At 44.1% G+C, this 24,579-nt stretch overlaps 2 protein-coding genes across 11 annotated transcripts in view; one reads left to right on the forward strand and one right to left on the reverse strand.

Moving 5' to 3' along the window:
* Window positions 1-2,939: 2,939 nt before the first annotated feature.
* Window positions 2,940-9,358, reverse strand: PIGW (phosphatidylinositol glycan anchor biosynthesis class W). Of its 4 annotated transcripts, none has more exons than XM_044001146.1 (2): window positions 9,311-9,358; window positions 2,940-5,889 (listed from the first exon to the last, which is right to left on the reverse strand). In XM_044001146.1, the coding sequence occupies exon 2, from the start codon at window positions 5,876-5,878 to the stop codon at window positions 4,361-4,363; it is 1,518 nt and encodes a 505-aa protein (XP_043857081.1). In that variant the 5' UTR covers window positions 5,879-5,889; window positions 9,311-9,358; the 3' UTR covers window positions 2,940-4,360. The 4 variants fall into 4 exon arrangements, with proteins under 4 accessions (XP_043857081.1, XP_043857079.1, XP_043857080.1 ...); XM_044001144.1 differs by lacking the exon at window positions 9,311-9,358 and adding an exon at window positions 8,471-9,143; XM_044001145.1 differs by lacking the exon at window positions 9,311-9,358 and adding an exon at window positions 8,458-9,143.
* MYO19 (myosin XIX) overlaps window positions 9,201-24,579 on the forward strand; it is a 37,457-nt gene continuing 22,078 nt past the window's right edge. For 2 of the 7 annotated variants that reach the window (XM_044001139.1, XM_044001140.1), the window contains exons 1-9: window positions 9,201-9,350; window positions 10,103-10,257; window positions 11,602-11,748; window positions 19,016-19,154; window positions 19,508-19,656; window positions 20,073-20,186; window positions 21,667-21,799; window positions 22,344-22,413; window positions 23,367-23,469. In XM_044001139.1, coding sequence (XP_043857074.1) covers window positions 11,704-11,748; window positions 19,016-19,154; window positions 19,508-19,656; window positions 20,073-20,186; window positions 21,667-21,799; window positions 22,344-22,413; window positions 23,367-23,469 — 753 coding nt within the window. In that variant the 5' untranslated portion in view covers window positions 9,201-9,350; window positions 10,103-10,257; window positions 11,602-11,703. Of the gene's footprint in view, window positions 9,351-9,447; window positions 9,619-10,102; window positions 10,258-11,601; window positions 11,749-19,015; window positions 19,155-19,507; window positions 19,657-20,072; window positions 20,187-21,666; window positions 21,800-22,343; window positions 22,414-23,366; window positions 23,470-24,579 lie in introns of those variants that run through there. The other 5 variants (XR_006356293.1, XM_044001138.1, XM_044001142.1 and 2 more) reach the window with 4 other exon arrangements.

Below are 24,579 nucleotides of genomic sequence, written 5' to 3' on the forward strand. Positions count from 1 at the left end.
CCTAATAGTAGCTAACTCTTAAAGGCAGATATATGAATTCTGGGAGAATAACCTGGAGCTGTAATACTGACCTTTAAAAGCTATTTTGGTCATCACATGAAGTCTTAGAGATTCACAACAAAAAAAAACCCTACAGTGCATCCTCAGCCATGTTGACTTATGACATTGTGTGGTCACTGTGGGGTGGGTGACATAAGCTGGAAGAAGCATTGTTCAGTCCTTAAGGTATCATTATCCAATAAATATTTGTGCTCTTTGGTGATGTATTAGAAGGACAGCTGGGAGTGCCATGTGTTATTTTGTATGTATTTGTATATGGATATACACACACACACAGTAAGCTTCAAAAGGGCAGGGAGCCTATTATCTAACCTTTGTATCATACTTTAGCATCTAGAACAGTATAATTATTACTCCACAAAATGGCAATTTGTGTGTGGTATGCAGGATCTGAAAATTAGATTTTGGTAAAAACCTGAACTTTTTCTTGAAAAAGCTACCTGTAACTTAATATCTAGAGATGATTCTGTGAAATAAGCTATCACTATTTCTTTTAAGTTGATTTAATTATATCAGTTAAAGTTCTTTTAGTTGGTTACCTTTGAAAAGGACAAACTTGAGTATAGGAGCCAATTTTAGTAGCATTACTGAGCTTAGGCTTGTTGCTATTTGAAAAGAACAAGGCCTCTTGCCCTAGACACTTAGAAAAAGCAATAAAATCTGGATTTATAATATAGCTGTGAAGACTACTAAAATTTCTTCCATCTGGTATTGCTTGCTTTCTGTGACTTGCATTTAACTTGGCTTTTGATCTACCTAATAGGAGCCCCTTACTGAGTACCTTGGACAGTGTTTCATATCCTTTAAGCATTCAATAAATTCTTTTTGACTTTCAAAGGATAAAGGACTTGCTGGGTTGATTACCCTCTCAAAGAATAAGATACTAGAAGTTAGGAGGGAGTCATTTCACTACATATTTAGGGAAAAGATGCTAGAAAAAAAAATTTGTTAGGTGTAGCAACTGTATTTCATTGTATGTCACCCTGATGTCAGAGCAAGTTCTTTTATTTATATTATTGGTTTAAATGACCTTAAAAAGGAGTTGCTTTTGCTTCTTACCACGATTTATAGGATATGTTTATTGAGTGCTCACTATACACTTGGCATTATACAAGTTAAAAACCAAGTTCCTGCCCTTAACAAAGCTTACAACTTAATTCTCTGATAAAAGAGTAACATCACAGCTATGCTTTTGCCAAACATTGGAAGTGAGGGGGTGGTACATTCACCATTCTCCCTGATTTCCTTAAGAATTGGATCAAAAAGAAAAGAAAATAGTACAATAAGCAAGGTTGAGTGGCTAGGGAGGTGCTTTTTGGGGGTGAGGGAAATAAGGCAGGCAGTAGACCAGACTACTTTACTATTATCTAATAAAGATGTGTTTTAAGTGGGGTTGTTAGTACTAAGTCATTCTGAATTTATCTCCTTGGAAGAGTCTCAGCATTTGAGTGGTCATTAAGGAAAATTACCCTCCCCCGACTGTTTTAAAGAAACTTCTTTTACTGTTTTAGGTAATTTTTTTCTTTTGTATGCATTGTACAGCATTTTTATGTGTGAAAATTCATAGGCTCCTATGAAGAAGCCCCCAGAGAGGTTAAATGACTTCCCAAGTTCAAACTGGCATTAATTATAAGAGATAGGATTCAAACCCGGGTCCTCTAACTTAAAATAATTACACTCTGCTGTTGAGCACATTTAATAAAAATACCACAGTGAAGTGCTTTGGTATCTTGCAAACATAAACCTCTTAATCCCCATTACACACTCCACTCCGGTGATTATTAAACACACACACACACACACACAAACACCCCTGGTTCAGTTGTAAACCAAGACTATCTTATATAAATACAGTCATGTAAGGAAGATCACAGCAAGGATGATGTCCTAGTTGAGACCACATTCTTTCTTAAACAACTCCTGCTCTCATTTTCTTCCTACTATGTTCTTTCCTGCCTCCTTACAATATATGCTCTTTATTTGTAATATTAATAAAATATTTTGTTGTTTTGCATAGTAGTAAAATCTAACAGCAGAACATGATATTTAATTACCTCAGTTGTCCAAATGTGTAGAATCTCTGAAATTGAGTTTTCTTTTTCATGAGCTGACAGTGGGAGGTTCTGTTGTATCTGTCAAAAATACATACACATTTCCCCCACTTAGATCTTAAAGAGAAAGGTAACGCCTATAAGTTACCCAGCTTCCTATAAACCAGAATCATCAAGTGAGATCTTATCTGTGTTTTATTCTTTGTCAATTATGTTAGCTATTCATCAAGTTTTACATACACACTTTTCTAAGAGAAAAAATACACAACCCACTTTAATCTTTTCAAATTATGTTTTCTTTCCATAAATGTTTGGACTTGAAAATCTACTGAGATAGTTAACTTTATTAGCTACCCTCCCCCAGCCACTGGAGAGTCAAAGAGTGACTACTGACAACAAAAAATATACCATTCAACCAACATATTCATTAAGTCATCCAATAACTTACTTTAAATTACTTTTTAAAAAGAGAGACCAACACGATTAGTGCCCCTCTGCCCTCCTCTGCTTCGCTATGAAGAGACTGGTTGTGGATGCTGGGACTGTGACATAGACACCAAGTGAACCAATCACCTTTCCTGTCATGCTTAATTTGCATATTGCAATTTTATTGGTTAAATGCCTAAATTCTTAATTGAAAATAGAAAATAAACTTAATATTTTTGTGGTTATATCACCTGTTCATTGAATGGATCTCCTCAGAAGAAAAAATAAATGCCTCTCAATAAGATAATCAGGATATAACTAATTATGTAAAGTTTTCTGCAAATGTACAATTCTAAATTGGTTGACATTGCATAGAAAAATCAAAAACAAACATTCATTATAGAAGCTGTAACAGAATTTTTATTAGTGCTTTTAGGTTTGTACATTTTACAAACTTAGTTCATCTTCAGAACAATCCTGGGAGGTAGATGCTTTTATCATCTTTATTTTACAGATGGGCAAACTTAGGCCCAGAAAGGTTAGTTGCCCATGGCTTGTAAGTTTCAGGGGGCAGGATTTGAACCCAAGTCTTTCTCAACTGAAATCCAGCACTCTTTCCACTATAACATGCTGAATAGCTTTTCAGATTCAGTAGTAGAATAGGCCCAGAATTAAATAAGAGGTAACATTAAAAATCAGTTGCAGAGGGACAGCTAGGTGGTGCAGTGGTTAGAGCACTGGCCCTGGATTCAGGAGGACCTGGGTTCAAATCCGGCCCCAGACCCTTGACACTTACTAGCTGTGTGACCCTGAGCAAGTCACTTAACCCCAGTTGCCTCACCAAAACAAACCAAAAAATCAGCTGCAGAATTACAATTCAATATCAGCAGTGGATGGATACACCTACCTAATACTATGTACACATAACCCAAATTCCTTGCTAAATACAAATTCCTCTGGATTTTACCCCAAAATGTATCTGAAAGATTTTCATTTAGGAATACAAAAGGCCAATGTGAGGTTATAATCTTTTGCAGTGAAAATATTTTTTACACAAGCCCATAAATGTTTTCAAAGGAAATCAGCTCTTATTTCCAGGGTGGGGAGGTAGTACTGTTAAATCATTAAGATGGGGGCAGCTAGGTGGAGCAGTGGATAGAGCACCAGCCCTGAATTCAGGAGGACCTGAATTCAAATCCAGACTCAGACACTTGACACTTACTAGCTGTGTAACCGTGGGCAAGTCACTTAACCCTCATTGCCCTGAAAAAAAAAAAATCATTAAAAGAGGATGTGTCAAGACAAAGTCAGTTTCATTAAACTGGACTGCATTCTAGCTATCTAAAGACCCATTTCTTTTTTTCTGAAAGGAAAACATCTAATGCCTCATAATTACATGGTATATAAAGCACACTATAGTTAACATCTATTTTTAGAGAACTTATTTTACTTACTGCCTTGTACTTTTGTTATGCTCACTGCATGTTACTCTGTACTAGGCACTATAGAATACAAGTGCAAGTTTTTATTGATTGCTTTTATACATAGGCTAAAAAATGTTTCATAAGGTTTTTTTTAAACTTGAGCTGTAGTGAAGGATCTACACTTTGGAATACCATCACTAAGTAATCTATAGGGAATTTCAGAAGCACTGCTTACTTCTATCTTGCATCTAGTAATCTTTGTGATATTAAGGTATATTAAATAAATAAGAACTGATGCATGTTGTTACAGGCCTGTATTTGGGACAGTTTGTAATTTTGAGGTAAATTGAGTTGCAAAACATTCCATTCTTAACATTTATCATATTTTCACCTTAATAATCACCAGCATTTTACAGTAATATTCTGTATGTGCAGGACATACATAATTAAACAGTTACTAATCATGTATAGATGTAATACAGTTAAAGTCCAAGAGGGGCTACTATGTAGAGTGTCAACGGTCATGTTGACTAAACCGGTCATAACGTTTGTCAGCAAGAAGAAAAGTAACTGGTTTCGGTCAATGGCAGCAATTAGACAAAGACTTGGCAGCGCTCTTCCATTTTGGTGAACCAGAGGCTCTGAAGACTTTTTATCTTCATGGAGTGTCTGGATGAGATCCCAAGAACATGGCACAATAGCTCCTTTAATCAGAAATTTGGTGAAGACCAAAATCACATTACCTAGTATCAGCCAACTAAGAAACATTAGGCTATAAGCAACTATCCAAATGCAAAAGGCTAAATTAGCCATTTTTCGGGAAACTGCTTCTACATATGCTTGATATATATAAAGAAACACAAGGAGAGTGGCAGCTGTCAGTAACAGATGACATCCCACTTTAATCCAGTCTCTGAGAAGAGGTTTTACCCTTAACACATATAATCCAGTTTGCACACCAGCCATATATATTGCCACATATCCAAAGATGGAGATGATTCCCTCACGGTTTGCATTTAGGAAACCAATCCTTGTACCCTTGTGATCGAAACCATGCAAAATAATCATCTTGAGCTGTGCAAAGTCAAGAGATATTTGGTACAAAATGGCAATGATGACAGCCACAATCCAAGATTTGTTTAGGGGGAAAAGAATCAAGAGTAAGGAGGCTACCACTTTTACTACTGCTAAGGTAAAAAAAAAGTTCCAGTGGACTCCATATTCAGATAAATGTTCATGATAGTCTAAGGACTTTACACTGATCAGTCGACCTAGCCCTAGGACTACTAATGGCCAAACAGAGAACAACTGCTTTGCAAGGTAATAACATCTGGATTGTTTGGCCCTGGGTTTTCCTCTAACCTCTGGACTAATGATAGCATTCCCAAAAACAAATGCTCCCACTCCAAAATCCATCATTCCTGTTCCATAGATCTCTGTTTTGGCATATCGTCTAGGATAAAGTGGGAAATCCACAGCCAGGATATTGATAGCAGTGGCCAAATTGATATAAACACGGAACATAGTAACAGATGGAATGTTTTTGGAATCTACACTGATTTTCAGGAATGCATCAATGATTTTCTGGGCAGGTGCCCTGGCATAATAGGTCCTCTTGCCATATATCTCATAGAACAACCATGTGCCTAAAATGGTTAAGAGAGGTGGCACAAGGAAGATCACAGAAGAAAAAATGGTGCAAGAAGTTACCAAGGGTACCACAAGTACAGCAAAGTCAGTGAGGAGATGAGCTCCCCATCTACCTGAAAAGGTTGCATGGTGCAGTTGTGACAGAATGAGTATCAGACCTCTACACACAGTACAAAGTGGGGGCAAAGCCAAACCAGCTGAAATTTCCAGTAGGCTGGTTCCATTGAGGTTGCTGACAAAGGCCTCCTTCATTTGCCTTTGAGACATTTTTTTTCTTCCTATACAAAAAGAGCAAAGAAATGAATTCATAAGAAAATTGAGTACTATAAAATTTCCATACCCTATGAGGCCAAATTTCTAGCATGATAGGAGAAAATTTGGGATCAGATAATTGAACCAGAATCCATCTGTTTTCATTCTTATCCCAGTACTAAGGACACTAAAGTACTTTGAATCAAAAGGATCATAGATGGAGAGAGTTGGAAGGGAACTTAGGTCTTCTTAGCTCACCTCCCTCATTTTTCAGATGAAACTAAGGGACAGGGGTGAAATGACTTTCACAGGATCACAGCACTATTAAACAATAGAGCAGCTAAGATCTGAGCAGGCTGTCTCCAAACCCAGTAGTCACACTTTGCTATCCTGTTAGATCAATCTAACTCAAACCTCCCATTTTATAGATAATGAAAGCAAGGCCTAGAGAGATGAAGTGATTTGTCCAAGGTCACAACACTAAGTGGTAGAGCCACAAGCAGAACCTATTTCTTGGTATGGTGCTCTTTCCATTGAACAATTTCCCAAGAATTGCATCCAGGCAGTATTACCCAGATGATATCAGTCATAGGAAAAGAAAGAACAGTTGAGATTTACAATATTTTACAAACGTCCAGTTTGATTTATGGAAATGTCATGTTACCAGGTAATCAGCGATCTTAATTTTAAAATATTTTTATGAGCCATTTAAATTTCACTGATAAGATCTCATAATAAAAAATTCTGTTCGATGACAAAGTACATAACAATTCAGTATCAACTTTAGTTAAGGTCCAGAGATTGTTATATAAGCAGCACGTTAACTGGTGTGAACCTATATTACAGCTGGAAGTATGGCATAGTGAAAAGAATACTGGACTAAGACTCAAAAGATACCCATTCTTTTAGTCTAAGATCCATACTGGTCTGGCAAAATTAGGCTTTCATTATCTGTAAAAATGATTTTTAAAATCTAAAAGGTGTTTTCTAAAGTCTTTTTTTAGCTTTAACATTCTCTGAATCATCACAGCAAAGAACAGTCTTTTGTACTTCATGATACAGTAAAGGTAAATGAAAATGTACTAATTTTAACTCAATTATGTGTGGATATATATATATATATATATATGTACATTATATATTAGTAGCTATGGTGTAAAAGACCCATCTGTACAGAAGTCTATGACAAGTTTTATGATTTGGGGTAAATCATTTAATATATTTGTAGCCTCTGTCATCTGTAAAATAAGGGAGTTAGACCAGATCTTTTAAGGTCAAGCCTTCCAATGCTAAAAATCTCTATGTATATATGATGTGACAAGTAATGAGGAAGGTAGGTAGTGAGCAGATAGAGAGTAAATGAATACAGCACTAGGCCTGGACTCCTGAAGCTCTGTTTAAAGCCAACCTCAGACCTTGGACAAGTCTCTTAACCTCTTATTTGCCTCAGTTTCCTTGACTGTAAAACGGAATAACAGCACCTATGTCAAAGGGCTGTTATGAGAATTAAATGAAATAATATTTGTAAAGTGCCTGGTATGTAGCAGATGTCTATATGAATGTCTATTTCATTCCCTATCCTTATCCTGATCACAGATTTATATATTAAATATAGAGTGTGGGTTGGTTAAGTAGTTTGTTAATAGGATGAACTTGTGAGGGCAAAAGGCACTAGTAGATAGTAAAGCTTTCCTTTTTTTCCTAATGTAATACATTCAAATCAGAATACTGGAGCTGAAAAGATCACTTTAAATCACCTAATCCAGGACCACACCCAAGTAGTAGTGATTTTTTTTTCTTTTAAACAAAATCTCCAAACAAATCAAACCTGAAATTTTAAACCGGCAAATTTGGAACTTCTTGATTCTTAAAACTTCTGCTAATAAAGCAACAACCTCTCAGAATCTCAATTCATTTGTAAAATAGGGAAAGTAATACTTGAACTAAACTGCTTTACAGGTTGTTTTAAAGAGCTTTACAAACTATTAACGTGAATTGTTTCAAGAGAAAAATCCGGGCTTCTTTCGCAGGGCCTTATTTGACCTAATCAAGGTGGTGATTTCCAGCTTTTAACTTTTTTTGTAGGAGAGTAAAGTTATTAAATCATGCACATCATGTGTGTTAGCGCAAACAGTTTAATCTGTATTCCAGGAATTCTGTTGTACTTTATATCTTTACAAAATAGATTTAAAACAATTACTTTTAAGACTCTAATTCCGAAGTTAAGCATTTCGGAACAATATTTGCAATAACTACATGAATACCACTGACATGAGCATTCTATTGGGGAACAGCTTTGACTGACCTTGAACAAATTTTCACTCCCCCTAGCCCTCGGATTCTTTCTTCCTCTGTGAAATGTGGGTGTTTTACTAAAGGATCTCTAAGGTACCTATGGCGCTAAACCCTATCTATGACCCTCTTCAATAAAACTTTTTAAAAAAAAATTTTACGATCCTGCTCCCAGTCTTGATAAATGGGCTCAAGATATACACAGCGCCCTCCAAATGCTGGAGTGCTGCCTGCCACCCCCAGGTTCACTAATACACCCCATCCCGTTCAAGCGCGCTTGTTCGAACCTCCACCAGCCCCACCTGCATCTCTGACCTTTATCTTCCAGTGGGTTAGGTTTAGGCCCGGACTTTTTTTTTTCAGGGGGAACCAGGGACTGGATGGGGGGAAGGGGTAAAAGGAAGGACCTGCAGGTCCTGGGAAACACGCAGAAAGAGCAGCCGCTGGATTAGAAGCATCCTCTTCCCGGAGCTGGAGGCACAGCTAGGCCCATCCTTCCCTTTGGTTATACGGCTTTCGACAGCCGGAAAGTAAGCCTGCTTGTCCAGGCCGCCCGATTCCACGCATTCTCCGTAGGGCCGAGGGGTGGATCCCACCTTCTTTCCTCCAGATCCTCCGCTTCGCCTACCACATCCGTTCCGGATTCCCGCCTCAGGGCGCCAGGGCGAGGCTAGGACGCCGAGGCCTAGGAGCTCTGCCACCAAAGGGACCGCGCAGCCGCAGAGCCCGAACTAAGGTCCAGAGTCCAAACCCGGCGTCCGCCTTTCGGAGGTCAGGGGCGGGACCGAGAACCCGGCAGGGGCGGACCCAGGGATGCGGCTCAGCTCCCACAACACATGAGAAATTCTCTCATTTATGCCCAGTCCATCTCTGGCTTCAGAGGCGTTCCTGCGGATCTTTCCGTGACTCAAAGACTCTCTTCCTTATCCTTTTTCCTCTTTCACCTCCCCATCCCCTTAAGCCATTCCCGAGTTACCCCGAAATAACCGGCTCTCGCTCTGTACCTCTACAGAGCCTAGTGGCGCGAAGGCCACGTGCGCCGCTCGCCACGTGGGCACGCCCCGCCCGTAGGCGGGGCCTGCCAGCGAATTTCTCCGTCCTCCCGGACCCCTCCCCCAGTTCCCTTCACTTTTTCCCACCTCCATCTCTACTTACCCGGAGGGGCACTTGAAAGCCGGCGTAGGCCGTGGAAGCGGTGAGTGATGCCTCTCCCCGCCCCTACGGGCAGACGTCCCCCTCCATCCCCTTCCCCCTTCCTGGGCCTGAGGAGAGGGTTGGGAGAGAGGGGCTGCGGTCCTGGGAGTGACTGGGGCGTGGGGAAGCCTCTCCCAGAGAGCTCGGGGCGCTCCCTTTCCTCCGTGGTTCTTTGTCTTTTCTCCGCCCGAGGGAGCCTGGGACCCTGCTGGAGCCGAGAATCTTGCAGGGTCATTTCTTACCCCCACCCCCAGCCCGGGCTATCCCAGGTAGAGAGAGAGAGAGAGAGAGAGAGAGAGAGAGAGAGAGAGAGAGAGAGAGAGAGAGTGTGTGTGTGTGTGTAGGGGTACCCTGGCTAGCCGAGATGGGGGGAGGGGCTGAGAAAAGCCGGGCGTTGCGCGGCGATCCCCACTGGCCGCGGGAAGCAAGGACTGCGGGGCCTGGAGGGGCTGAGGGACAGGGGATCAGATGGTCAGCCTTTGAAGGACAACCTCACCCAACCCTTAGCCAGGTGCTTCCCAGGGAGCTGCGCCCCAGGCACAGGCGGTTGTCCAGAATCGGGATGAGGGGGAAGCCAGGGGGCCGGGCCAGGGTCTCCTTGCTCCGCCTTCCCTTGCCCTGCCCGCCTGGCCCCCTGGGGTTCTTTCTCCCCCCAAGCTAGACCCTCTGGGCACTGGAAGAGTGATTGACGGTCAGTTTGGCTGCCCCTTGTCCTTGTGCTTGTCCTTCAATAATCTTTTCTTTGCTGACAAGGAATGCGGTGAGGGTGACCTGGCGCTGCTCCCTGCTCGCGAAGTCTTCCTCTGCTGCTCAAACCAACCAAGAGCAGGGAGAACCCGAGGAAGCTGACCTGGGCGAAAGTCTTAGCCAGTTACGCGTGGAATTGACCCACCCAGGATCCCCGAAAGGTAGGCTGGGCTTGGAAAGAGAGGAGGAATTCTGCTCGCCCGGAAGGGATTAAGCTCCTGTTGTTAGATTCTTGTCTTTCTACTTTCTGGTGAGAATAGTAGATTGATTAATTAGAATGAGAGGAGGGTGTGGGGAGAGGTGGGGAAGGGAGGAGGAGGGACGGTGAGGGGGTGGGAAACTGCAACTGAAATTGCTGGATCTGGAGTCCAGAGGACTGTCCCAGCTCTACCACTGGCTAACCTTGGGCAAAGCATTTAACTGTCTTGGACCTTCGTTTTCTCACCGGCTCAAAGTGAAAGGATTGGGCTAAACAGCCTTACCAATCCTAGTTCTATGATCATAGGATCCCTGGGGAAATTCTTCTGGACACTTGGGGTTTCTTGGGGGAAAAAGATTCTCGTTAGATATCCTCTCTTTATTCCTTTTTCCAAGGTTAACTTTTTGGAGAGGAAAGCTATATCCACATAAGTTCAACTTTTTTACTTTGGCCAAAATCTCAGCATTTTAGCATTAAGGTAGAGATGAATGCTGGAGAAGTGGAAGGAGCTGTGGACTTGGGGTCAGGAGACTGGAGATCTGTGGCATCTCCAACACTTGTTAGCCATGTGACCATGGACAGGTCATTTAATCTTTCAGCCTCAGTTTCCCCGTTTGTAAAGAGGAGATATGTACATTACCTACCTAGGGTTATTGAGAAGAAAGCACTTTGTAAACCATGAAGAGCTATACAATTGAGGTATTGTCATCATTGTTATTATTAATGACCCAGAGTTACCTATGATTTTTCTCCAATCTTAGAGCTAGAAGGGACTTTAAAAATCACCAGGGCCAACCCTATCATTTTACAGATGAGGATACTGAGGCTCAAAGAAAACTGGTTTGGATCATCAGATTTTGAGTCCAGTTTCCCACAAAGAAGGCCACTGGAACCCTTAAAATTTCTATCTCACAGATCCTTGGGATACTGATAAGCATCTTTCTCCCGATATGCTGACCTAGAGGACTTGACCTGAACCCTGGTTGGCAAACTAACCTTGTCTCTTGGCAAGTATAGCCTAAGCTTCCTCAGGCAAGACTCTCATAAATATTTTTCCTGGATCCCTAATTGGCAATTTGCAGGACAGACTCTCGATCTCAGTACATCAGCTCCTTGTAGCTGGGCCACTGACCTCATTCCCAGCCTCCTTGGAGAGCAGCATGTATGCGTGACTCAAAATCCTTGAGCGAGCTGTCATTGCCATCATATCTGAGTTCAACTCTTCATGCCTTCTTACATGTTTGTGGCTGGGTGGACACATGATCTTCTGATATTTACCTTCATTGTTTCCATTCTCTTCTTTTAGGTGCTCCATTTGACCTTATACTGGTTCCTCCAGACCAAACCCCTTCACAGTGCCAATGTTCCAGTTGTCCCACGTTCAGAACCATAAAATCCTCTTCATCTGATGACCCAAAGCCCCAGTTGGAAAGAAAGCAGTATGCTACAGCAGGTAACCTTGGTGATGGAACCCTCAGGTGGTATTGATGAGGAGGCATCTGCCCAGGGTTCAGTACTTGAGAGAGGGCAGTGAAAGACAGCTTCTAACACAGGGTGTTTTAAATGCACATGAGCATATGTTTTGTGGCAAGGCAGTTGGGTGGGTTACAGCATAAGCCCAAGGTGTCCAGTGGACATGAGTACCAGGGGCACTGTTTTCACACATTAACAAGAACTCTGGGGGCAGCTAGGTATCACAGTGGATAGAGCACCAGCCCTGGATTCAGGGGGACCTGAGTTCAAATCCGGCCTCAGACACTTGACACTTGCTAGCTGTGTGACCCTGGGCAAGTCACTTAACCCTCATTGCCCTGCAAAGAAAAAACAAAACAAAAAAACAAAAACAAAAAAAACCCAACAAGAACTCTAAAATGCCTTGCCCTCTCCCTGACAGTACCTATTTCTTAAGTATCCAGTATCTACCATACCTTAGCCACCAGGAGCTGCCTTAGCTGACCAGGCTCACTCTCAACAGGAATTAAATGTATTATTTATGAATTCCCAAGCAGGAGGAAGTTGTGAATTCATTCTTCTTGGCTTGGCCTGGTCAGTAGGAATGGGAAGAGGGTTCCCATGGTGGGCCCTGGAGCTGCTGCTCATAAGTATAATTCTTGGTGGTGGTAGCAAATATTCAAATGAGAACTTTGAAGAAAGTAGAAAAGGGTTCCTTGTGAATAGCAGTTGAACATGGGTCAGTTGGTCCTGAGAGACAGGCAGATGCCTTTCTAAAGGGACAAGCAATGGCCTCCATTGTACCATCAGTACAATGTAGGGAAATCCAGATTCTCATCCCCAAATCTGGAGTGGCATAGATGGGCACCATGAGTCGTCCACTGCAATAATGCAGCCCATTCCAGAGAAGCCTGTAGGAGCCCCAGGGAGAGTTGTCTTTATTTGTGAAGGCAAGGACCACACTGGAGTGGATTCATCCCAAGTAAGGGGGCCCGAGACTTGGAAAAGCATCACTTTTCTGGTGCCCATATCCACAGCAGATCTCCGACGTGAGCAGCTTCTGGTGTGTGGGACAATTTTCCACTCTGGAAAATGATCCAGTCAGTTGCTATCTTGTAATTTCTATCCCTACAGTATCTCTTGTATCCATCTGCTGCTTTTCACTTGTATGACCAACACCCTCACTGGGGCCCTTATTAGCTTTCTTTCACCTGGACTCTTCAGAGGGCCTCCTAGTTTGTTCTTCCTCCCTCAAGTCTCTTCCCCCTCCCCCCCCCCCTTTACCCATCCTTCACACACATAGATTCCAAAGTGATACTCCTGCAGCACAGGCCTGTGCTATTCCCCTGTTCCAGAAACTCCCTTTGGCCTCTCAGATGAAGTCTGGATTCTTCAATTTGATGTACATAAAGTTCTTCAAAGCTACAGTTACTTAGAAACATTTGCTATTAATTTCCTTCACATAATCTATATCCCAGCCAAACTGACCTAATTGTCATTCCTCATTTCCTCTCTCTCTGCATCTTTGTCCACACTGATTTATGTCTGAAATGTATCCCCTCCTCCGCTGTCATCTTGACGTTCCAGAATCCTTTAGCTTCTTTGGAGGGTCATTTCAGGTACCCCCTCTTACCGGATGGCTTTCCTGTTCCCCCTAGTTCTTAGTTTTGGCTCCCTCTTCAAATGAAATTTTTCTGACGGGTCTGTATACAAGTTGTATCCCTCTAGTAGAATGTACACTCCAAGAGGTTGATAGCCTCACCGATTAGTCCCTGAGTACTTTGTGTGTGCTAGTAATGCTCAGTAAATGTTGAGCTGAATTGAAAAGGGAGGGAGAAAGGAATGGGGTCCCTATGAAGAGAAAGTGCCAAACTTGTATCAGATACCCATTCCAGGGATTTTGAATTCTTAAAAATCATGCAGGTGCCCCTACTGTTTGCTCTGTGTAACTCCTGCTGCATTTGGTCCAAAGTTTCTTGCCTCAGGCCTACCCCAGATTATGACCCTTCCCAGTGTGAGAATCCATTTGACTTTTCAAACTGTTGACTTTTTTCTCATGACTCTCCTGCATTGCTCTCATTTCTCTTTCCATTCTTTCCTTCCTCTCTCTACATCTTCCTTCTATCTCTCCTACTTTCTCTTCAAAGTCCATTTTGAAAGCTTCCATGGCCCGAGACCAGTTCATATTTTTCTTGGAAGCTTTGGATGTAGGGGCCCGGAGGTTGTTATTTTATTATTTTCCAGTTACATGTAGAGATAGTTTTCAACGTTTGTTTTTATAAGATTTCTAGTTTCAAATTTTTCTCCCTCCCTTTCCTCCCTCCTCCCTCCCCAAGACAGCAAGCAATCTGATATAGGTTATACATGTACAATAACATTAAACATATTTCTGCATTAGTCATGTTATAAGAGAAGAATCAGAGCAAAAAGGGAAAACCTCAAAAAAGAAAAACAACAACAAAAAAAACCCAATAGAAATAGTATGGTTCGATCTGCATCTAGATTCCACAGTTCTTTTTTTTTTTCTGGATTTGGAGAGCATTTTCCATCATGAGTCCTTTGGAACTATCTTGGACCATTGTATTGCTGAGAAGAATCAAGTCCATTACAGTTGATCAACACATAATGTTGTTGATACTGTGTACAATGTTCTCCTGGTTCTGCTCATCTCACTCATCATCAGTTCATGCAAGTCCTTCCAGGTTTCTCTGAAGTCTGCCTGCTCATTGTTTCTTACAGCACAATAATATTCCATTACATTCATATACCACAACTTGTTCAGCCATTCCCCAGTTGATGGGCAACTCCTCAATTTCCAATTCCTTGCCACCACAAAAAGAGCAACTATAAATACTTTTGTACATGTGGGTCCTTTTCCCTTTTCCATGATCTCCCTGGGAAAAAGATCTCATAGTGGTATTGCTGGCTCAAAGGGTATACACAGCTTTATAGCCCTTTGGGCATAGTTCCAAACTGCTCTCCAGAATGGTTGGATCAGTTCACAGCTCCACCAACAATGCATTAGTGTTCCAATTTTTCCACAACTTCTCCAACATTTATTATTTTCATTTTTTGTCATATTAGCCAATCTAATAGGTGTCAGGTGGTACCTCAGAGTTGTTTTAATTTGCATTTCTCTAATCAATACTTATTTAGAGCATTTTTTCATATGGCAATAGATAGCTTTGATTTCCAGAAGGTGAATCTTAAGGCCAAGCCTCTTCACTTCAAAGGGATGCATGGGCTACTAGCACATTATAGGGAGCTAGGGGTAGAAGGGAAGGTGCAGGGGTGGGGAGGGGGCTGGTGTTGAGGGAGCAGCATAGCAGTAAACAGTAAAAGTAAAGGCTACAAGGAGAGAAGGTGTCTGCTGTTTGTGGAGAGTGCAGGTAACATCATTTCAGTTGGAACTAAGGGTGAGAGAAGAGCATTGTGAGGTAAGATCTTCAGGCAGAGGAGCATCAGGTCCTCAAATGTTTGGGAAAAGAGATTGTGCTTTATTTGGTAGATCAGAGGAAGCAGTGACATGATTAAAGTTGTACTTTAGGAATGTTTTTTTTTTTAATAATACTTTTCCCCCAATTACATGTAAAGGCAATTTTTAACATTGATTTTTAAAAATTTTGAGTTCCTGATTTTCTCCCTCTCTCACCTCTCCTCTTCCTGATATGGTAAGCAGTGTGACATAGGTTAGACATGTTCAATCATGCAAAACATATTACCATATTAGTCACGTTGTGAAAGAAGACACAGACCCAAAGGGGAAAAAACATTTTTTTGTATGTTTCTGTCTGCATTCAGACTCCATCAGTTCGTTCTTTGAGTGTGGATAGCATTTTTCATCGTGAGTCCTTTGGAATTGTTTTGGATCATTGTATTGCTGAGAAGAGCCAAGTTATTCACAGCTGATCATCGTATAATATTGCTGTTACTGTGTATAGCATTCTGGTTCTGCTCACTTTGCTTTGCATCAGTTCACATAAATCTTTCCGGGTTTTTCTGAAATTAGCCTGTCCTTCATTTTGTGCAGAAGTATTAGGAATGTTGTTCTATGGTGGTATGAAGGTTAAGTTGGAAGAGTGGAGGTAGAAAGGCCAGTTAAGAGGTAATTGCAGTAAGTAGTATGTGAGAGAAGAGTAGAGGGAAACAAATGCAGAAGTTGTTAAAATATTGTGTAAGTAGACTCAGTTTGATGTGGGCAATGACAGAAGAGTCATCAAAGATGCCAAAGTCTTGAGATGCAATCGATTATGCCACTGATATAAATAGGAAGGTGAGGAGAGAAGAGCAGGTTTGGGACCAGCCAAGGGGAACAATGCCCATGGATCATCTAGGTGGAAGTGTCCTAGGAAGCAGTTGGAGACTACAGGTTTGACTCATTGAGAGAAAAGGGGGGGGGGGGAGTTGCAGATTTGAAGCACCGCCCCCTCCCCAGTAGAATTGGTAGTTAATGCCATGGATGTGAAAGAAAAGACCTAATCTTGAGGAGTGACCCTATGAAGGGACCCAGGGAGAGCAGGGACATGAACAAAGGAGCATCAGAAGAATGGGGGAGGGAGTCTCAGAACTTTTGCAAGGAGAGTATCCCATGGGAGTGAGTGTGCTGCAGAGAGGTCTTGGGGAATAAAGTCTGAAACAAGGCCACTGGACTTAATAGTTAAGGAGGGCATTCCTACATACCAATTCCTCCAGGACGCCTCTAATCCCCTGCTTCCCACCCACTGCCTGGTGGGGGAGAGCCAAGTAACCCTCTTCACAGACAGTTTGGGGTTGATTATCCCCATTACTGTTACTGTTCTCATTTTTTTTGGTGATGGCATTCTCCATGGACCTGTGACGTGGGGTATCCTTTTGGTGTTGACTGGGATTAGGCCATACTGAATGAAAGAAGGACGGAATGAACATTTATGAAGCACTTACTTATGTGTCCAGCACTGTAGTAAACTGTAGGGATACAAATAGAAAAAAATGAGGCAGTGCATGCCCTTGAGAAGCTTACATTCTAACATAGCAGTGCTGTGCTGACCCTGAGGGATGTTTTAGTTTAGAAAGTTACTGGGGTGGTTCTAGAACCATGGGGAAGTAGATCGTTGTATGTTTTTCAGGAGCAGTGACAGTTGATTTGATTTTTGGCTCCAGAACTGAAGGGGGTTGGGGGTATGGATATACTTGGTGGCAGCAAGGTGATCATCAAGGAGGTAGAGGGTTAAAGCATGGCTGGAGTGAGGACCTGTATGCAGTGGACAATTCAGGAGAGGTGAAGGCGCTATGTCCAACCACAGTGGGTTGGCAAGTCCTTTTTCTGGGAGGCATCACATCCAAAAAGGAAACCTAGAGCTGAGAATGCAAAGATGGAGAGAAGGGAGGGTATGAACTGGCATGGATTCATGTCTGGCTGCATGAGGGGTAAGATGGGAACATAGAGAATGTCAGCAACTGGAAGGGGGTACTCAACCAGATAACAATCTGGACCCCCTGAGCTGAGGTCTCCCTCTAAAAGATACAGTCAGAAGGAGATCGCTAGTTTAATTTTAGGCCCCAGCAGAAAGATTGGGGAGGTAATCGATGAAACAAACAACTTCTTTAGGAAAACCTTGGAGGGTAAACATGGGTTTTAATTTGTAACCTTTTCAGAGTTCGTGCTTGCCCTCCCTTGGTTCCCTGTCTTCTCTTCTCCCCAGTCTGTTTGCTAGCCAGCCCTACTCACAAACAGGACAGAAAGGCTCTGAGACACTGGGCTAGGCTGGGTTTTTACACAAGTAGACATTGAGGCTTTCCTGTGTGTGACACAATATGCACATACAAGAATTTGAGCTGCTCAAAAGCTGGGAAACAATTTTTGTTTTGTTTTGTTTTGTTTTGTTGGTTTTTGCAGGGAAATGAGGGTTAAGTGACTTGCCCAGGGTCACACAGCTAGTAAGTGTCAAGTGTCTGAGGCTGGACTTGAACTAAGGTACTCCTGAATCCAGGGCCGGTGCTTTACCACTGCACCATCTAGCTGCCCACTGGGAAACAATGTTTACAGCCAGTGTTTCTGATAAAGGCCTCATATCCAAAATATATCAAGAACTGAATCAAATATATAAGAATATAAGTCATTCCCCAACTGAGAAATGGTCAGAGGATATGAATAGGCAGTTTTCAGATAGTGAAATTAAAACTATCTACAGCCATATGAAAAAATGTTCTCAATCACTACTGATTAGAGAAATGCAAATTAAATCTACTCTGAGGTACCATCTCACACCTATCCAATTGGCTAATATGACAAAAAAGAATGATAAATGTTGGAGAAAATGTGGAAAAATTGGAACACTAATGTACTGTTGGTGGAGTTGTAAACTGATCTAACTATTCTAGAAGCAATTTGGAACCATGCCCAAAAGGCTTTAAAACTGTGTATATCTGGGCCAAAAAAAAAAAGAAAGAAAAAGAAACTGTGTATACCCTTTGATCCAGCAATACCACTACTAGGTCTATATCCTAAAGAGATCATTAAAAAAGGGAAAAGGACCTACATGTACAAAAGTATTTATAGCTTCCTTTTTTGTGGTAGCAAAGAATTGGAAATTGAGGGGATGCCCATCAGTTGGGAAATGGCTAAACCAGTTGTGGTCCATGAATGTAATAGAATACTGTTGTGCTGTAAGAAATGATAAGCAGATAGATTTCAGAAAAAGCTGGAAAGACTGACATGAATTGATGCTGAGTGAAATGAGCAGAACCAAGAGAACATTGTACACAGTATCAACAACACTCTGATGATCAACTGTGATAGACTTAGCTCTTCTGGATCCAAGACAATGCCAAGAGACTCATGGTGGGAAATGCTCCCTATCTTCAGAAATAGAACTGTGGAGTCTGAATGCAGACTGAAGTCGACTATTTTCACTTTTGTTGCTGTTTTTTGTTCTTGTTCTTTCTTGTGTTTTTCCCCTTTTGTTCTGATTAATGTGAAAATATGTTTAACATGATTGTAATGTTCAACCTTAAAAAAAAGCATTAGAGGGGCAGCTAGGTGGTACAGTGGATAGAGCACTGGCCCTGGATTCAGGAGGACCTGAGTTCAAATCCGGCCTCAGACACTTAACAGTTACTAGCTGTGTAACCCTAGGCAAGTCACTTAACCCCAATTGCCTCACCAAAAAAATAAAAAAGCATTTGAGCTGTTCAGAGCCTTTAGCTTTTCCCCACTAATGAGAGGAAAGGCAAGGATTGTGGCGCTCTCTCCATAACACAGCACCCATCCACCATCTCTCTGCCTCCAGGTCAATGGCCAAGAAACAAGCTCCCTCTCCTCTGGCAGTGACCCTCTCACAGAAGATCTGCAGGTCTTCCTGGGGAACAAGGTCCAGTTAACTGATCTGGATGACCTCACGAAGGTGAACCCTGTGACTCCAGCCACAGGTAAGGAGCATGCCTCTGATGGGATGGGAGGCCTTCGGACCAATTGGCCCTTCTTCCCCAGGCACATCCTGCCCCAAGGCCAACTTGGTGGGACCCAGAATCCCAAGCCAGGATTGCTGGTTCAGATCTCTCCCAACAGGGAGCTTTCCCAGCCTGGGTCTCACAGGGCTGGGACCATTCCTAGGTGGGCTTCGTTTTAATTCGATCAGAGCTGAATCACCAGGGAAGAGTGTATAAAATGACATTTGACTAATTGTGGGAAGGGAGGATGCAGTAGAGCTCTGTGGGTGTGAATGCATATGCCCACTCGCTCCAGCACTCTGAGAGTTTCAATAACGGTGCTTCTGTCACAGTCCTGAGGTGTCTGCAGGAGAGGTACCAAGCGGACGTGTTCTACACCAATGCTGGCTGCACCCTTGTGGCTCTGAACCCCTTTAAGCCTGTCCCTTACCTCTATTGCCCTGAGCTGATGAGAGACTACCACTTGGCACCACAACTCCAGGCAAGCTCTGCTCACTCCTTCACCCCTTGCCCTGTTTGGATCATTGCCTCACAAAGTAGTGACAAGCATTAACTCATGCACTGCACTTAAAGAAAGAATCACACAAGTGGGGTCCCTGGGCCTAGAGGAGCTGAGTCTTAAGTCCAACACAGCTCCTAGAGGCATAGGAATACCTGGAGAAATGTCTTGGTTGGGCTGCACCTCTGGGGCAGGGGGAGTAGTGGGGGGGGGGGTTGGGGAGCGGGGGATGGTCTCTGATTTCTCCAGGCAGTCTTCCTGCTGGGCTGGGCTGGGCTGGGGGTGGAGGAGGAAGTGGAGAGAGGAGAAATGCTTCTGAACTTGGTATTGGCAGCTTTGCCCATGCCGGTGTTCACCCAGTGGATCCCTTACTCTGTTGTCTTCCTTGGGTATTTCAGAAATTGAAGCCTCATATCTTCACTGTGGGTGAGCAGACCTACAGGAATGTCAAGAGCTTGCTGGAGCCTGTCGACCAGTCCATCATTGTTAGTGGGGAGAGCGGAGCAGGGAAGGTAACAGAAGTGCTTTGTTCTCCATGGCGTTTGATTGTCTGCCCAGAGTGGAAGCACCAGCCCTTTTTAAAGGTGTCTCTGGCTGCTTTCTCAGTTCCAGGTTCAGTCAACCCTATAGGAGGAGAGGCAGGAAGGGAATAAACATTTATTAAGTACCTACTATGTGCCAGGCCCTGTGCTGAGTGCTTTACAAATATTCTTTTATTTGATCCTCATGATATCCTGGGAGGTAGGTGCTATGATTATCCCCATTTTACAGTTGAGGAAGCTGAGGCAAACGACGTAAGGTGATTTACCCAGGGTCACACAGCTAGGAAGTATCTCCACTGAAGCTGGATTTGAACTCCGGTCTTCCTGACTCCAGGCCCAGGGCTCTGTCTACTCTGCTACCAGCTGCCCTAGGAAGAACTGAAGGTCAGGAGAAGCCTGTGTCCTAGGCCTTGCTCTGCTACTCACTAGGTGCATGACTTTGGGCAAGTTAGGTTCCCTCACCTGTACAGTACCAGGGTTGACCTAGATGACCTCTGAGCACCCTTTTGGCACCAGCATGCTGTGATATCATGACCCAACAGATCGTGGATTATTATCCTTGGGGACAGGCTGGGTCCCCTCCTCCCTACCTGATTCCAAGCTTCCAAGGTTATGGGAAGGGCTGAGAGAGTGTTACTCTCAGGACAGAAACCCCTGGCTGGCCATACCAGCGGAGCTACAATGAAAAAGATTTCACAAGGCCCAAAGCCAGAGTGGCATAACCAGTCAGAGCAGGCCGGCCCCAGAGGCCCCGCCAGGCAGAGGCTGCCTGCTTCCTCCACCAGCCTCACCTGGACTACTTTCCTTACCAGAGTAATTTGACTTTTAAAATTCCCTTTCAGTCTATGATCTCATTTGGTCCCCACACCCTCCCTACATTCCTGAGAATTGGGCAGGGCAGGCCCACTTCCCAGGAGGAGAAAACAGACCCGGAGAGCATCAGGAACTTGAAGAGGGCCACCCAGTAAACTGCTATCGAGCTCTCCTGAAGCCCAGCCCAGGGCTCCTGCTTCCATGCCGGGGTGGGGGGCATTGGTTCAGAGGTCCAGAGCTGGAAGGAACCTCAGAGGCCCTCGGCTTTCTTTCCAAGACACGCCAGTGTGGGTGGGCCGGGCCTGTCTGCACTGCCTGTCCTTCCTACAGGAAGGTTCTGCCTCCTCATTTCTCTGGCTTCAGCTCACATCGCCCCTTCTGCAGAAGGTCTTTCCTGTTACCACCTCCTGCTGCTAGTGCCTTCCGCCAACTCTGTACATAGCTTATATGGACCTCATCTTTTATGCATTGTCTCTCGAGAATAAATGTTCCTTGAGGTCAAGGACAATGTTTGTACCTTTCTGTGTATGTGCCTGGCACATAGTAAGTGCCTAGTAAATGCTTGTTAACAGATAGGCCATGCCAGTGCCCGGGAGGGTCTTGGGCATGACCAACATGAGGCTGTCTTCCTCTGCAGACCTGGACATCCCGGTGCTTGATGAAGTTCTATGCCACAGTGGCCAATGCCTCTGCCTCTCAGGAGAGCCATGACAGAGTGGAGAGAATCGAGAAGAGAGTCCTGGATTCTAATCCCGTCATGGAGGCTTTTGGTAAACACCACAGGCTGCCTCTGCCTTTCTCTGCCCTCACGAGGGCCCTAGAATCCCATGATCCAGGGCTACCTCAGCTTAGACAAACACAGTACAATGATATCGCAGTAGTTGGCTATGTTAACGGCACCCCAGGTGTGGAAAGGGGGAAACTTGGCTGTTCTTTGGGCACCAGACTGCAGCTGTCCTTGAATCAACCCTTGAATCAAGACTGTGCCACCCCACCTCAGAGGGGGACGTCCTTGCCTGCCCTAGGTATCCGTTCCAGCTGGTCAGGAAGGTCACACTTCGACCTCACCTGAATCCCTCTTTCTGTGGCCTACACTCCTCTGCCCCAGACCTGCCCTTTCTGACGGAGGGCAGCTCTCTCCATATGGGAACCTTGATGGGGGAGAGGAAGGGCCTAGAGGGACCACCCCGGGGTGTGGTAGCTGCAAGGTCAGCCTCAGAGAAGGAAGGCCTAGAGGAAAAAGGGAGCAGGGACCTGGGGGCAGGAGCCTGTGACTGAGGGAAGAGGACATGGACGACTTGGCTTCTTTTGTAGGGAATGCTTGTACGCTCCGCAATAACAACAGCAGCCGTTTTGGGAAGTACATCCAGCTCCAGCTGAACAGGTGAAAGGAGGACCTGGGATCCTGCGCAGGTGCAGCCTGTGTCCTGGGCTATGCCGGGGTCACCCCTGGGAAGGGGCAGTGCTCTTGTTGGGCGCAGCCCAGAGCAGGACCACTGAAGAAAGACCATGGCTGACCCTTGTTCTGCAGAGAAGAAGCCGGCCAGCACAAAGCAGTTTGGCTTGGGATGTTTGATCTGGGCTGGTGTCCCTCCAGATGAGAAGCCTGCCTGGCTTGGGGCATGAAGCGGGGAGCCTGGAGGAATAGGGGACCAGCAGAACAGGAGAGCAGAGCTTCCCTTTTCCGGTCCCTGCCTGCTAACAGGCTCTTCTTTCTGTCCTTATTTGCTTAATGGCTCTGGGTCCCCCAGCCCTAGTCTCCCCCTCCTCCCAGCCATCGGCCCTGTGTTCTAGACTTTGTGGCTTACACAAGGCACTTGTGTACCCTGGGCACGCTCAGGATGCTGCTATCCCCTGAAGGCCTCAGGCCTTCCCTAGAAATGTAGTTTGGGGGCAGCTAGGTGGCGTAGTGGATAGAGCACCAGCCCTGGAGTCGGGAGGACCTGAGTTCAAATCCGGCCTCAGAAACTTAACACTTACTAGCTGTGTGACCCTGGGCAAGTCACTTAACCCCAATTGCCTCACACACAAAAAAAAAGAAAGAAAGAAAGAAATATAATTTGGTCCATCACAAGAGATATCTTCTGTGTTGTGGAGAGCAGGATTCTCTAGCGCTAAAGTATATGCATATCTAAATTCACATGGGAGAAGTGACTCTCCTTCTGCCCCTTTTGCATGCAACACTTTGAGGGGTAGGGTCTATTTACTTTGCTTACCCCTAATCCTAGCACTGAGCCCCCCATCTTACCCACAGGCTTGGTGGGGATCCTACTTGGTCCATGGGGGGACTAGCAATCCCTGGGTTTTGCATCCTCATATCTACCTTCTACCCGCTAGGGCTCAGCAGATGACGGGGGCCTCTGTCCAGACGTACCTCCTGGAGAAAACTCGAATTGCCTACCAGGCCCCACTGGAGAGGAATTTTCATATCTTCTATCAGGTCTGTGCCTGGTTCCGGGTTCCAGGGTCCTGCCCTGGGACTAAGTAATGATGATTTTTCCCCTATACTTCACAGCTGTTGCTTTTTACAGCCGTAAGGGCACCTGTTGCTCTCCCCCTACCCTCCATTGCAAGTCTCCGCCTGGAGGATATTTTCTTAGACAGATTCCAGCTGGTTCTGGCCACTTGTATTGTCCCATCGTTCTTCCTAACACTTGTATCTAGCTCTACACATAATTAACTGTCATGTTATTTCATAATAATAATAGGTGACATTAAATTATGTGTTAAAGAGTTCTTTACATTAGATCCTCAGGACTGGGCAGACAAATATTATTCCCTTTGGCAGGTGAGAACAGTAAGACTCGGAATGGTTAAATGACTTGCCCAAAGTCACATGGGGATAAATAGCAGACTGACAGCTAGATCTAGATCTAGTTTTGAACCCTGGAGGATCTGTTAAACCTCTGACATCCAGGCTGAGTGTGCATCCCACGAGGGCCCCCGCAGCTGGGTGCCAGACAAAAGCAGTGCCCTGAAGTGTGGAAGGCCTAAGGGGGGGGGGGGGGAGCTCAGGGCAGAGCACCTCTGACTGCCAGAATTGACTAAGAAAGAATCTTTGAGTAGTTTCAACACTATAAGTGTCTACTGGATACAGAGCACTGTCACAGGTAATGGAGGGGCTACAAAGTTTAGATCAGACAAGGGCCCTGGCCTCAGGAGCTTACAGACTAGTAGGAAGATGAACCATATACGCAAATGACTAAGAATATTACATCCTAAGTTGTTAAGTTGTTTTTGTTCAGTCCGGACACTTTGTGACCCCTTTTGGGGTTTCCTTGACAAAGATATCGGAGTGGTTTACCATTTCCTTTTCCAGCTCATTTGACAGATGAGGAAACTGAGGCAAACAGGGTGAAGTGACCTGCCCAGGGTCACACAGCTAGTGAGTGTCTGAGGCCAGATTTGAAGTTGGGAAATTTAGTCTTAAGTCCAGGCCCGGCACTCTGTGCACTTTGGCGCCACCTAGTTGTCCCATGTCATAAGCGAGAGAAGTATCAAACAGTACTTTGTGAAGATGAGGAAAAGGGACGGTGTGGGCTGTTACAGA

This window comes from Dromiciops gliroides, chromosome 4 (assembly GCF_019393635.1).
Source record: "Dromiciops gliroides isolate mDroGli1 chromosome 4, mDroGli1.pri, whole genome shotgun sequence".
NCBI lineage: Eukaryota > Metazoa > Chordata > Mammalia > Microbiotheria > Microbiotheriidae > Dromiciops > Dromiciops gliroides.